The sequence below is a fragment of the Leptodactylus fuscus genome, chromosome 7 (genome assembly GCF_031893055.1).
Source record: "Leptodactylus fuscus isolate aLepFus1 chromosome 7, aLepFus1.hap2, whole genome shotgun sequence".
In the NCBI taxonomy this organism is placed as follows: Eukaryota; Metazoa; Chordata; class Amphibia; order Anura; family Leptodactylidae; genus Leptodactylus; species Leptodactylus fuscus.
In genome coordinates this window covers 47,127,325-47,140,013 of record NC_134271.1, presented here as the reverse complement: position 1 = coordinate 47,140,013, position 12,689 = coordinate 47,127,325, and the positions used below count along the sequence as shown (strand labels likewise).

Genomic DNA, 12,689 nt, shown 5'->3' with positions numbered 1-12,689 from the left:
CTACAGTTCTGGCACCGATAGTTCTTCACCAGGGGCACAGAACGGGAAAGCCAGTAGTGAGCTGAATTCAGCGCACTGTCGACTTTCTAGCGCTATATAAAACCGCATGTGCCCCAGGAGGTGAATGGTCCTCTTTAAGGAGAAAAGCATCCAAACACCTGCCTATTGTAAAAGGATGTGAAAGTTCTGGGGTCATTGACCCTGATACTGACTGTCGAATTACTGTTATCTATTTGTGCAGATATTCCTATTCATTGTATTTAGCTTGATACCGTTTCTGAAGTAATATCATCCTGCCATAGAAACCATAGCTCTACGCATATGTGGAACTTACAGTGTTTGAGACCTATATTGTAATATTTATTTAAAAAAGGAAATATTTTCTATACATTCTTTTTTAGACTATTAATATTGATGTATCCTACTTTTGATCTTTGCAGCAGGATTTGCATTCTGACTGCTGCACACAGGGCTCGGTTCATGGAGAGGCATTTATTCATTAGATCTTTCATATGTGTTGCCTTGTCCAGGAGTGTGGAAAATTAGATAGTCATTCCTCCTTTTCATGTTTATGAGAGTCTTTTTTACGCCATTCAAGTAATAGGAGAGACATTTTACTGTTTTTAAAAGTGCGCCAAAGGCTTATGCTTCCCTTTCAAGCATTGTGTATCCATTTTCTCAATAGTGGTTCATTTACAATACTGCTTTCCCTAAGCCATTGGCTAGTGTATAATTCCTTTGCCTTGGGCTTGTATCCTTAACTATCCCATAGTATTGCAAAGCTGTCATTGGCCCGTGTGTTCATTGCCTGTTCTTCATTGATCTCTGGTAGATGCTGCTATGGCTCATTCTGCTTATTAACATAGTGAAACCTAGTCAAACTGGATGTGTCAATGGCAAATGGAGACGCAAAGTGATGCCACCATTAACAAACTGATCATATTTGGTATTTAATCTTGTAAGACTGTTTAAGCCTCTATTCACACTACTGTCAGTGTCTTCTATTCTTTCGGGACAACCTAATATACCCAATTATAAATTATTGTATTGTATTGGGTCTGTTGGACACCGGTGGTATCTGTTCTATGCCAGATCCTGCAAAGCATTGTTAGCCATGGTCAATCCACATTACTGTTAGTCTTAAAGGAACCGTGCCACAAATAACACTTTATCCTCTTTCTACTGGATCAGGACAATGGGCACGAGCAAGTTCCCCTAAATGTTTCATGTGAATGGAGCATTGGTGTGCATTCATAACCAGCATTCCCTTCAGTTTTATTCGGCTGCTGGAGATCGCATCATTGTCACAAGCAGACGACCCAAAAAACTATAAAACCTAACTTTTAATATAAATTATAATAATAAATATTTAAGATGGTCAAAAAACATCACCAATTTATGTGCATGTAAGCTGTTCTCTGTATAAAAGAGGAATGGTCTTACCCGGACCTACTGAGAGACATTGGGGACTCAATAGGACTTGCAGATGAAGGGCTGGTGTAATTATACCCTATCTCTCATCTATGTCCCATAATGACTCCTGTCCTAACCAGGACAGTCTCCAGAGCTCTCCCTGTATGTCCTTATCAAATTAGATCCATTTCCCTTATTTCCTTCTTCCCAACGCGTTTCATGTCCCAACAGGATGAAGGAGCAATCCTCAGGAGATTTCTAAGTATGAGTCCAGTGGGTAGTGAAAGCCCTTCAAGATGCTCAGACATATGTTTCCATAGTGAGCCTGCTAGTTGTAGGGCTATAGAGGTAGATGCTTCACCCTGAGTACAGGGGAGCGTTTGTGTCAGTGGTCCTGTAACTGAGGAGATCGCCTTACCAGCAACCCCATAGAAGTGTATAGGGTGCTGGACATGTATGTGCACCACCACACAATTCACATGGAGCATTCAGGTAAACTTTCAGACCCCCATTGTCCTGATTGCCGAGAGTCCCCCAGTGATCTGACACTTATACCCTATCATGTGGACTTTCCACTATACTGACAGTCGCCCTCCCGCCCTAGTGTCCACACGTAAATACTCATCCAGAACCCTCCTTCCAGCTCTCTCTTCATTGCTTCATTCAGTCTATCTGGGGATGTTGGTTAAAGTCAGATAACTTCCATACAGTTCTCTGGCCACAGATAAACATGTACATCTTCCCCAGCCCCACTCTCTGTACATGTCAGTATGACGGCCATTTACTCTTCAGATCAATTGGATGAAGTATTGTGAAAGAAGGAAGTGACCAGATGAGAATAAGTGTTTGCATGCTGCCAACCGGTCCAGGGGATAGGCTACTTGATGTAAGAAGTAACGGCAAAGGCAAACAACATCTCTGATCAGTGCCAAAGTGGGGGAGAGGGTAAAATCTACCTAAGGCTAAGGACCCAAGTTGCAGATTTTTTTGTTGCAGATTTTGCGCCATTTGAGTGGATTTAACCGAAGGGAAACGTCTAAGATCTTCCTTTATATTTTCCATTTCTTTTCAAGCCACTCCTGACTTTGGCTCAAAAAACCGCAGCACGATCTGCAACAAAAAAACCTGTGTTTCTGCAACATGGGGCCTCAGCCTAAAGGGTCTTTATTTTGAAATCAATCATTGGTGGTTTGAGATCACTGACAATACCTTTGTAAAGCTGTACCCGAGAATCTGTGAAAACATTTTATCTAGTTTTCCCATGGCATACTATAGGGATAACTCTCATTGCTTCCATAATTTAATGTCTTTTAGAATTTAAAAGCCATGAAAGTGAGTCAAGAAGCATTTGTGAGTGAAGTAGAAAGTCTTAATGGCCAGCTGAAGGAAGAGCGCTTGAAGAACTTTCACCTGGAGAAGCAACTGCAGTCAAACACGTTCTCCCAGCGACGAGCTGAAGAGGTAGGTATCCATTCTTATATAATAACACCACAAAGTATACATGGTAGATTTTCAAGCATTGAGAATACTAACACAACTCTGACACAAAAAGGATATGTTATAATCCAGAAGTTACAAATAACATATCCCAAAGATAAGCTTGGGTTTGTATCCAGTTGCTGCAGGTTACACTACATTGGTATAATCCACACAATTCTGTAGAGTGATTCTATGAAATACTTGAAGGGGTTGGCCACTTTCAGAGCAATCTTCAGAGACAGATCTTATTGTTTGTCAAATAAAAAGTTGTACAATTTCCCAATACACTTTCCGTATCTATTCCTCACAGTTTTCTAGATCCCTGCTTGCTGTCATTCATTATGATTACCTCTAGTGGATGAAATTCTGATCATGATCATGTGACATACAATCCATGGTCATGTGACGTACAGTCCATGGTCATGTGATGCACACACAGGTGTACGGCTCGTTTCCAGGCAGATGTCTGATTACTGTGCTGGGACTATAACAAGCAGTACTTGTGTGTACATCACATGACCATGGACTGTCCATCACATGGTCATAGTCAAAATTTCATCCACTAGAGGTGATCATAATTAGAGATGAGCGAACACTAAAATGTTCGGGGTTCAAAATCCGATTCGAACAGCCGAACACTGTTCGACTGTTCGAACGGGTTTCGAACCCCATTATAGTCTATGGGGGGAAATGCTCGTTTCAGGGGTAGGCAACATTTGATCAAATTCTACTTACCAAGTCCATGAGTGAGGGTCGGGCTGGATTCTTCTCCCTGCGCAGCGTCCCCGCGTCTTCTTCCGGCCTTGAATTCACTCTGCTAGGCATCGGGCCTGGGCAGAGCCGACTGCGCATGCCCGCACTACAAGCGGACATGCGCAGTCGGATCTGCCCAGGCCCGATGCCTGGCAGAGTGAATTCAGAGCCGGAAGAGGACGCGGGACGCTGCGCAGGGAGAAGACTTCTAAAGGTAGGAGAAGAACCAGCGTTGATTGGCCGACTGTATAGCATTCAGCCAATCAACGCTGGTTCTGCATCGAATCTTAACTTCGAACAGCGAGTGGTACTCAATCGAGTACGAGTATTTCGAATACCGTAGTATTTGATCGAACACCTACTCGATTGAGTACTACTCGCTCATCTCTAATCATAATAAATGACAACAAGCAGAGACCTAGAAAACCGAGAGGAATTGATACAGAAAGTATATTGGAGAATTGTACAATTTTTTTTTTTATTATACAAACAATAACACTGGTCTCTGAATATTGCTGTGATAGTGGACAACCCCTTTAAAGGAATTTCCCACCATTACAGGTGATAGCATTGGGATATACCAATACTTGTTAATTTGTGGCCACCCAGTTGATGTGACCCCAACTGATCCTCTTCATGAGAAAGCTGCAGTCTTAGTTTCCATTCCCATTAGGTCATATCAGCGTCATAGACAGGGACATCCGCTCGGGAACCCCTGTGTAAGTCGCATCTTTCCCCAGTAAAACTAGCTGTTTGCTGGGCAGGCTCTAGGGCTGAAGGATCTCTCATAGGAATACGTCTTTCAGAGCTCTGGCTCCATCAGAGTCTTACCCTGCACATCCATACTCTCTCACGTGCTGTGTAGGAATCTGTAGACTTGTGGAGTCAGGGCCAGTTTGAGTCAGAGAAAAGTTACTGTCCCCGACTCCCACTTCAGAATAAATGATTACAGTATTATATATTGAATTATATAATTATCAATATTGTATCATTATGTCGATGTGTAGTTTGTTCCATATTTGCTTTAATAGGTTTCTATCCTGAATTAGAAGATCTCTTTCTGTCTGACCATGACTGTCAGCCATTTGTGAAGGAGTCAGAGTTGTAGCCAGGCTATAGAGTAATAGGGGAGTTGGAGTTGGTGGTTTGGCCTTCTGAATCCACAGCCCTAGTAAAGTGCCATTGCCAGCACAGCAGATGGCAAGGAGTACAAGGCAAATGTTTAAAAGGATCCATCTCCCCTATCCTCTGGATTGGGCCCCCACCTATAAGAATGTTATGGCCTATGCCAGAGATCTCCTATAGCATTATATAGGAATACCCCTTTAAATAATCTCCTAGAATAATGACACAGTGTGACCCAATTCTGTCCCACATTATACATTTTGTTTTAACCTTCTTTTTCTCTTTTCAGATTCTTTTAATGCTGATTTTTTTTTTCACTTAGCGAGGTTTAGTTACAGCACATTTCTTGAGCTAGACAAGGAAATCGGGATTATGCATGCCATATCCATTTAATAATTCAGCCACTCTGCATTTCAGTGCGTGTCACAGTTCAGTGAAATGAAATCATATAAAAGAAGACATCTTTGTTCTGTCTAGAAGCTAAGCCAGTCTTTTTTCTCTGCCAGTGGTTCTCTTTGGCATGTTTTAAAGAGCTTGTAATTGAAATTTTGCATTAAAACAGATGAGTTGATTCAACTGTGGCAGAGGTTTTAGAATTCTCATCTCCTGTCAACACTGTCATTAGAGGGTTTTTTAGTTTATTTTATTCTACTTCTATTCATCCTTTTATATGTGAAGTGGTTACTGTTGTTGGCTCACCACGTGCTTCCAAAAATTCATATTTATGAGTGTCAATTATTATGGTGGATTGTGCTGTGCCCAAAAACACGTAACCACTCTCCTCCTTATTGTGTATCACTTATTAGCATGTCTCTAAACTGAATGTATTAAATGCTTTTACATAGAATGGTAAGATACGGAACATATCATTTTAGATGCAGATTTATTAAAGGGGTTGAAATTAGACAAACATTGAAACAGCATCATGGTTTATCATAGTCTGTGTCTGGTATTGCAGCTAGTCCCATTAAAGTGACTGTCTGAGTTTTAACACCAGGCATTGGGGAATAGCGACTCGTGATCCTCTCTCTTTCGGAGAGGATCGATCTACAGTGATGGAAATAATTATTTGATCCCTTGCTGAATTTGTAAGTTTGCCCACTGACAAAGACATGAACAGTCTATAATTTTAAGGGTAGGTTAATTTTAACAGTGAAAGAGAATATAAAAAAATTAAATCCAGAAAATCACATTGTATAAGTTTTATGAATTTATTTGAATTTTGCATAGAGAAATAAGTCTTGTTTGCCAGAAGGATCAAATACTTAATACTTGGTGGCAAAACCCTTGCTGGCCACACAGCAGTCAGACGTTTTTTGTAGTTGATGAGGTTTGTGTACATGTCAGGTCATCTCTAAATCATTAAGAGGCTGTTGTTTGGCAACTCGGAGCTTCAGCTCCCTCCATAAGTTTTCTATGGGATTAAGGGCTGGAGATTGGCTAGGGCGCTCCATGACCTTAAAGGGATCCTATCATTCAGACGACATTTTTACCACATCGGAATAGCCTTAAGAAAGGCTATAATTCTCCTACCTTTCGTTGTCTTCTTCATGCCGCCGTTCGCCTACAATCCCAGTTCTTGTCGGTATGTCAATTAGCTCTCTCGCAGTACTGGGGGCATTCCCAATGCTGCGAGAGAACTCTCTCCAGCGCCGCCTCCTGTTCTTCAGCAGCGTCATCTTCAGCCTCTTGTTCCGGCTTGTAACTTCTAAGGCCCCCGGCCTTGGAAAGAGCAGACTGCGCATGCCCATAGGCCACGAGAAAATGTCCGCTTGCATAGTATTGTAAGCGGCCATTTTCTCGGGGCCTGTGGGCATGCGCAGTCTGCTCTCCCGAGGCCTAGAAGTAAGAAGACACCGCTGGAAGAAGAGAATGAAGAGGCCGTTCCTGACGAAGATGGAGGCGACGCTGGAGAGGGTTCTCTCGCAGCAATTTTTATTCATCTGACCAATCTGGATGATTCTGAGAGTGATTGGGAGAAGGTGTTGTGGTCAGATGAGACAAAAATTGAGCTCTTTGGCATTAACTCAACTCGTCGTGTTTGGAGGAAGAGAAGTGGATCACATTAGCCCCACTTACAGGAGGAATACAATCTCCTTAGCTACACTGGAGAGTTGATCTGGGCCCTCTAAGACACACCAGTTACTGCCAACTGGAAGGGAGCCACATAATGGCAGCTCAAATAGCTGTAATCACAGTGCTCAATGAGCAATCTGCATACAGCCATTGGGATGGTAAACAGTCTCGGCCTTCTGTATGAGATGTCCAGTGTTCTAACAGTTGGCTCCCCGATCTTGGTGATTTTTTCATCTGATGATTTCTTCAAGGATGTATAGCTATGTCCTTCCAGAGATACAGTGAAGGAAATAATTATTTGATCCCTTGGGTTATAGGTAGCATTTCTCTCCTCCCTCAAACACGGCGAGTTGAGTTAATGCCAAAGAACTAAATTTTTGTCGCATTTGACCACAACACCTTCCCCCAATCACTCACTGAATCATCCAGATTGGTCAGATGAAAGAAAAATTGAGCTCTTTGGCATTAACTCAACTCGTCATGTTTGGAGGAAGAGAAATGCTGCCTATAACCCAAAGAACACCCCTCCACTGTCAGGCATGGAGGTGGTGACATTATGTTTAGGGGTATTTCTCTGTTAAGGGCACAGGACTATTTCATTGCATCAATCGGAGAATATATGGATGTACCATAAAATCCTGATTGACAACCTCTTTCCCTCCACCAGGACTTGATGATTTAGACATGATCTGCACAGGAGTGGATCAAAATTGCTCCTGACGTGCGCAAACATCATCATCATCAACTACAGAAAACATCTCACTGCTGTGCACGCCAATAAGAGTTTTGCCACCAAGTATAAGTCTTGTTTGCCAGAGGGATCAAATACTTATTTCTCTATGCAAAATGCAAGTAAATTTATAAAATTTATACAATGTGATTTTCTGGATTTTATTTTTGATATAAAATTTAAAACTTTTAAATTTAAATTTTAAATTTTGATTTAAAATTATAGACTGTTCATGTCTTTGTCAGGGGGCAAACTTACAAAATCAGCAAGGGATCAAATACTTATTTCCTTCGCTGTATTTATCTATCCGCCCTATAGAGGGGTACAAGCTGAACTCTTTGATGGATAGGTTTTTATGATTTTGGTGCAGGAATTCTGAGTGAAGGAAGTGACCCCTGACTGGACTCCTGAGAGAAATAGTGAGTCCTGACTACCTCCCCATACACACTGAGGGACAGCCTTTTTTTGAAGACCTGTGTCTCATAGCCTAGCTATTACTTCTGCTAAAGATTTTCTACTACTTTGTACAGAATATTCTATTGCTCTCTTTTAGCTACTTGATCGAATCAATGACTTGGAGAAGGAACGAGATCTCTTAAAGCAAAACTCAGATAAACTGTTCAACAGGTATGAAATGTGACATGAAGTGTTTGTATGTCCTGAATTCCAAATTTTTGACTAAGATTGAAGTACTCCTTATGCACAGAGCACCTTTTTTTTCCCTTTTTTGTTTAGTGAGACCATCTACCTAATTTAGCATATGCATAAAACAGACAAATAGAGAAGAAGACGGCGGCAGCTCACCATTTCTGTATACAAAATCCACTTTTATTTCGGTTCATTAAAAAGAAATTCAGGTTGGGAAAGAGCGCAGTAGCATCGCAACTCAGAGATACTGTGGTTATCTTTCCCCACTTGGACTGATTTTTAATGAACTGAAATGAAGCTGGATTTTATATGCAGATATTCTGAGTTGCCGCTCTTTTTCTTCTCTATTTTTTTTTTTTTTTGAAGTTGTATGGAATGAAATGTATAAGAGCTGCGCCCACCAAAATTCTGGCGTTACAAGCAGATCCTGCAGAGACTTTTCCGACATGTCTGTTGGTAGTGTTGACTTATTTTTCTTGGATATTGTAAAACAGACTGTACATTGAGAAGCAGGTTAGTGCTCCCCTCATATAGGAGTCCTCTGTATTCATTCATCATCCCTATTAGCCAGACAGTTTCTCAGTACTGCCCCCACTAGTTGACTCACATCTCTCTCCTCTGCCTCAGCACACAGTACTTACTGCGCTGTGCATGTCTGATGATGACACATTGCGCCCCAAAGACATCAGATATGCACAGTACAGTTAGTGGGCAGAGCTTAGCAGCAGATAGTGAAGCCCATTGATGGAAAGCCACACCTTAAAGGGATCCTATCAATAAAACTCAATTTTTTCTCACTAACATGCCGGAATAGCCTTAAGAAAGTCTATTCTTCTTCAATCTTTAGATGTCTTCTCCGCACCGCCGTTCAGTATAAATCCCAGTTTTCATCGGTATGCAAATGAGTTCTCTTGCAGCACTGGGGGCGGTCACCCGCGCTCAAGCAGCACTGGGGGAGTCCCCAATGCTGCGAGAGAACTCTTCAGCGCCGCCTCCATCTTCTTCAGGAACGTCGAACTCACGTGTAATTCTTCCTGCGCACACTTCAAACTTGTAGACCTTGGGCCTAGGGCAAAGCCGACTGCGCATGCCCGCCAGCCACAAGAAAATGGCCGCTTACAATTCTGTGTAAGAATATGGCCAAAATCCGCTTGTACGCCCCCCGTGTGAATTAAGCCTTACTATAAAGTGCAGCTTTTTTTCCCACTATGTTTACATGGCAGTCAAAATACTGCTTTTCCACTATGTGAGACATTATCCTCAAGGAGGGTTTCTGAAGAGGTAGAACTTTTTTGTATTTTTTCCCCCCACTTAGGTCACTCAATGGTCGGTGTCTTGCTTGTGGCTAAGTTGGCGCCCGCATTGAGAGGTGCTGGGAAAACCAATTGGGGACGCAGGCCAGGACAGAACAGTAGCGCTGGGGAATCACTGAAGCAAATTCAGGGGTTTTTTTGTCTCATTTTTTTTTTTAACTCATTCTGAGCCTTTTGCAAACCTTTTTACCTGTTAAACAAGTCTTTTAAAAGGGATCCTTAAAGGCATCATTAAAACGACATTTTTTCTCGATAACACGTAGGAATATCCTTAAGAAAGGCTATTCTTCTCCTACCTTTAGATGTCTTCTCCACGCCACCATTTTGTTGAAATCCGGGTTTTCTTTGGTATGCAAATTAGTTCTCTCGCAGCACTGGGGGCATCCCCAATGCTGTGAGAGAACTCTCCAGCGACACCTCTATCTTCTTCTGGAATGGCTTCTCTCTGCGTCTTCTTCCGGGGCTGGCTTCAAAGAACCTGAGGACCGCCACCAGTGCTGCAAGAGAACTCATTTGCATACCGAAGAAAACCTAGATTTCTACCAAACGGCGGCGCGGAGAAGACTTCTAAAGGTAGAAGAGGAATAGCCTTTCTTAAGGCTATTCCTACGTGTTAGACACAAAAATTTTTTTTTTACTGATGGGATCCCTTTAATACAGTGCTTTTTTTTTAATAGAAACTACATTTAAAAATAGTTGTACTTCAGACTATTAAAAGACCACCATATAAAAGTGACCTACTTATATAGCGTAACTTAACTAGTTGGTAAACTGAATGTATTACGATTTAGGCACCTGACCATGAAGTACTGCAAATCTTATTAAATCATTATTCTTTATTAGGTGCCATATCTGCTTTGTGTTGTAAATCATTTTGAAAATTGCATTTTCTGCTTGAGCTGAGCCCATTCTGAATTAATTCTCTTCTTATTGGAGGTAGGTTTTCGATTAGGTAAAAGGAAGAGAGGGATTTCCAAACCTCTAGACAAGCTTTGGGTATTCCTTTCTTGCTCAGCTGGGTTCTCTACACAATTAGGTTTTTTATTCATTAATCCTAGTTGTCAGAGGCAAATGGTGCATTGTAAAATATGTACTTTTTGAGTCATTTCTGCTCAGACAGACATTGTAGACAGGATAAAAATACTCTTTAATTAACCTACTGCCTCAATGCGCGGAATATGAAATGGACTCTGTAATCCTGCCAGCACACCCTGGGGAAAATATTGTGCTATCTAAGATTGCAGTCAGTGCAAAGGCTTTGTAGTGTTTGTGTGTGTACTCGTGTGTGTGTATTTATATTTATATAGTGCCAGGAAAATGTTTGGGCACACCTTTTTATTCTATGGTTTGTTTTTTGTTTTGTTATTGCAGATCCATATTGAAGACATGAAAACTAGGAAGGTCTACATATGACAATAAGTAGCGAACAAAAGTGTTATACAAATCAGAATATGGTTTATATGTCAGATTCGTAAAATATATATATATATATATATATATATATATATATATATATATATATATATGACTGATGACTGTTTTGCACACTTTTAGCATTCTGTCAATTAGTTTCATGATGTAGTCACCTGGAATGGCTTTACAAATCTCTTGAAGAAGTTCCCAGAGCTGTTGAGCCAATGGTTGGCTGCTTTTCCTTCATTCTGTGGTTCAGCTCTTCCCGAACTTTCTCACTTGGGTTTAAGGAAGGTCGGGTGACATTATTAAGGCAAGACATTCCGCACATTTACTTGTGACAAGTCATACCTGTTAGCTGACAACCATCCCAGGTGAATACCTCATGAAGCTGATTAAGAGAAAGTCAATAGTGTCCAAAGCTGTTATCAAGGCAAATAAGAACCACTTGAAAGAATCTAAAATATAAACCACATTTTGGTTTGCTTAACACTTTTTGTTTACTACCTAATTCCATATGTGTTGCTTAATAGTTTTACAAGACTTCAATATGAATCTACAATGTACATAATTAAAGGAATAAGAAAACAAAAGTCAATGAAAGGTGAAATGAAGGATGTTTATAACTAACACACTGGCTACACCAGTCTTTTATTCATAGAAAGTTGCTTTTAGTATTTAGTAAACAAGATGCAGGTATAATGCGACAAGATAATGATATGAAATGTCATATCATCCTATTAATATTATAAATGTGAAAGTTTGTGGGTTTGTGAGTTTGTGTGTGTTTGGATGTTCGGATGTTTGTTCCTCAATCACGCAAAACCCGCTCGACCGATTTGGCTGAAATTTTCCACAAACATAGTTAATACACCCGATTGCACAATAGGCTACTTTTCGTCACAATAGCGCACATACGTTTGTGCCAGGACCCCCACAAAACCCAAACTCACACCACCATCTCTGCAATCTCACACACTTTGGACCATAGCAAGCCACAAAATTCATATTGCCCTCTACAGCTTAGCCCCTAACCCCACACAATCACATATACATATACTTTGCCACTTTGCCCCTCACCTTAACGATACTCCAGGAGGCTCTCTTTAACGCTCCGGAGCAGCCAAGTTTGCCGACCCCCACCGCTCTGACAATCCGCGACACCGCCCACCCATGTCAATACCCCTAGGCGGTCTAATAAATGCAAAAAAAAAAAGTTTAAAAAAAAGTAAAAAAAATATAAAAACAAATAAAAAGGATTAAAGATTCAAATCACCTCCCTTTCCCTAGAACACATATAAAAGTAGTTAAAAACTGTGAAACACATACATGTTAGGTATCCCCGCGTCCGAAATCGCCTGCTCTACAAAGCTATACAAATATTTTTCCTGTTCAGTAAACGTCGTAGCGGGAAAAATGGTCAAACGTGCCAAACCACCGTTTTTTCACTGTTTTGATTCTGATACAAATTTGAATAAAAAGTGATCAACGCAATAACATTCCCCGAAAATGGTAGAAGTACAAAGTACACCCGGTCCCGCAGAAAAAGACGCCCTATGCATCCCCGTACACGCATGTATAAAAAAGTTATGCCTGTCGGAATATGACGACTTTTAAAAAAAAAAAAAAAAATTTACATAGTTTTGGATTTTTTTAAGGGGTCAAAATGTCAATAAAACCATATACATTTGGTATGCCCGAAATCGTAACGAAACACAGAATATAGGGGACATGTCATT

At 40.9% G+C, this 12,689-nt stretch overlaps 1 protein-coding gene across 1 annotated transcript in view; it reads left to right on the top strand.

Moving 5' to 3' along the window:
• The window catches only part of RPGRIP1L (RPGRIP1 like), a 98,857-nt gene that overhangs the window by 30,818 nt on the left and 55,350 nt on the right, over window positions 1-12,689 (top strand). Inside the window, exons 8-9 of the mRNA XM_075281859.1 lie at window positions 2,728-2,874; window positions 8,130-8,203. Coding sequence (XP_075137960.1) covers window positions 2,728-2,874; window positions 8,130-8,203 — 221 coding nt within the window. The remainder of the gene's footprint in view (window positions 1-2,727; window positions 2,875-8,129; window positions 8,204-12,689) is intronic.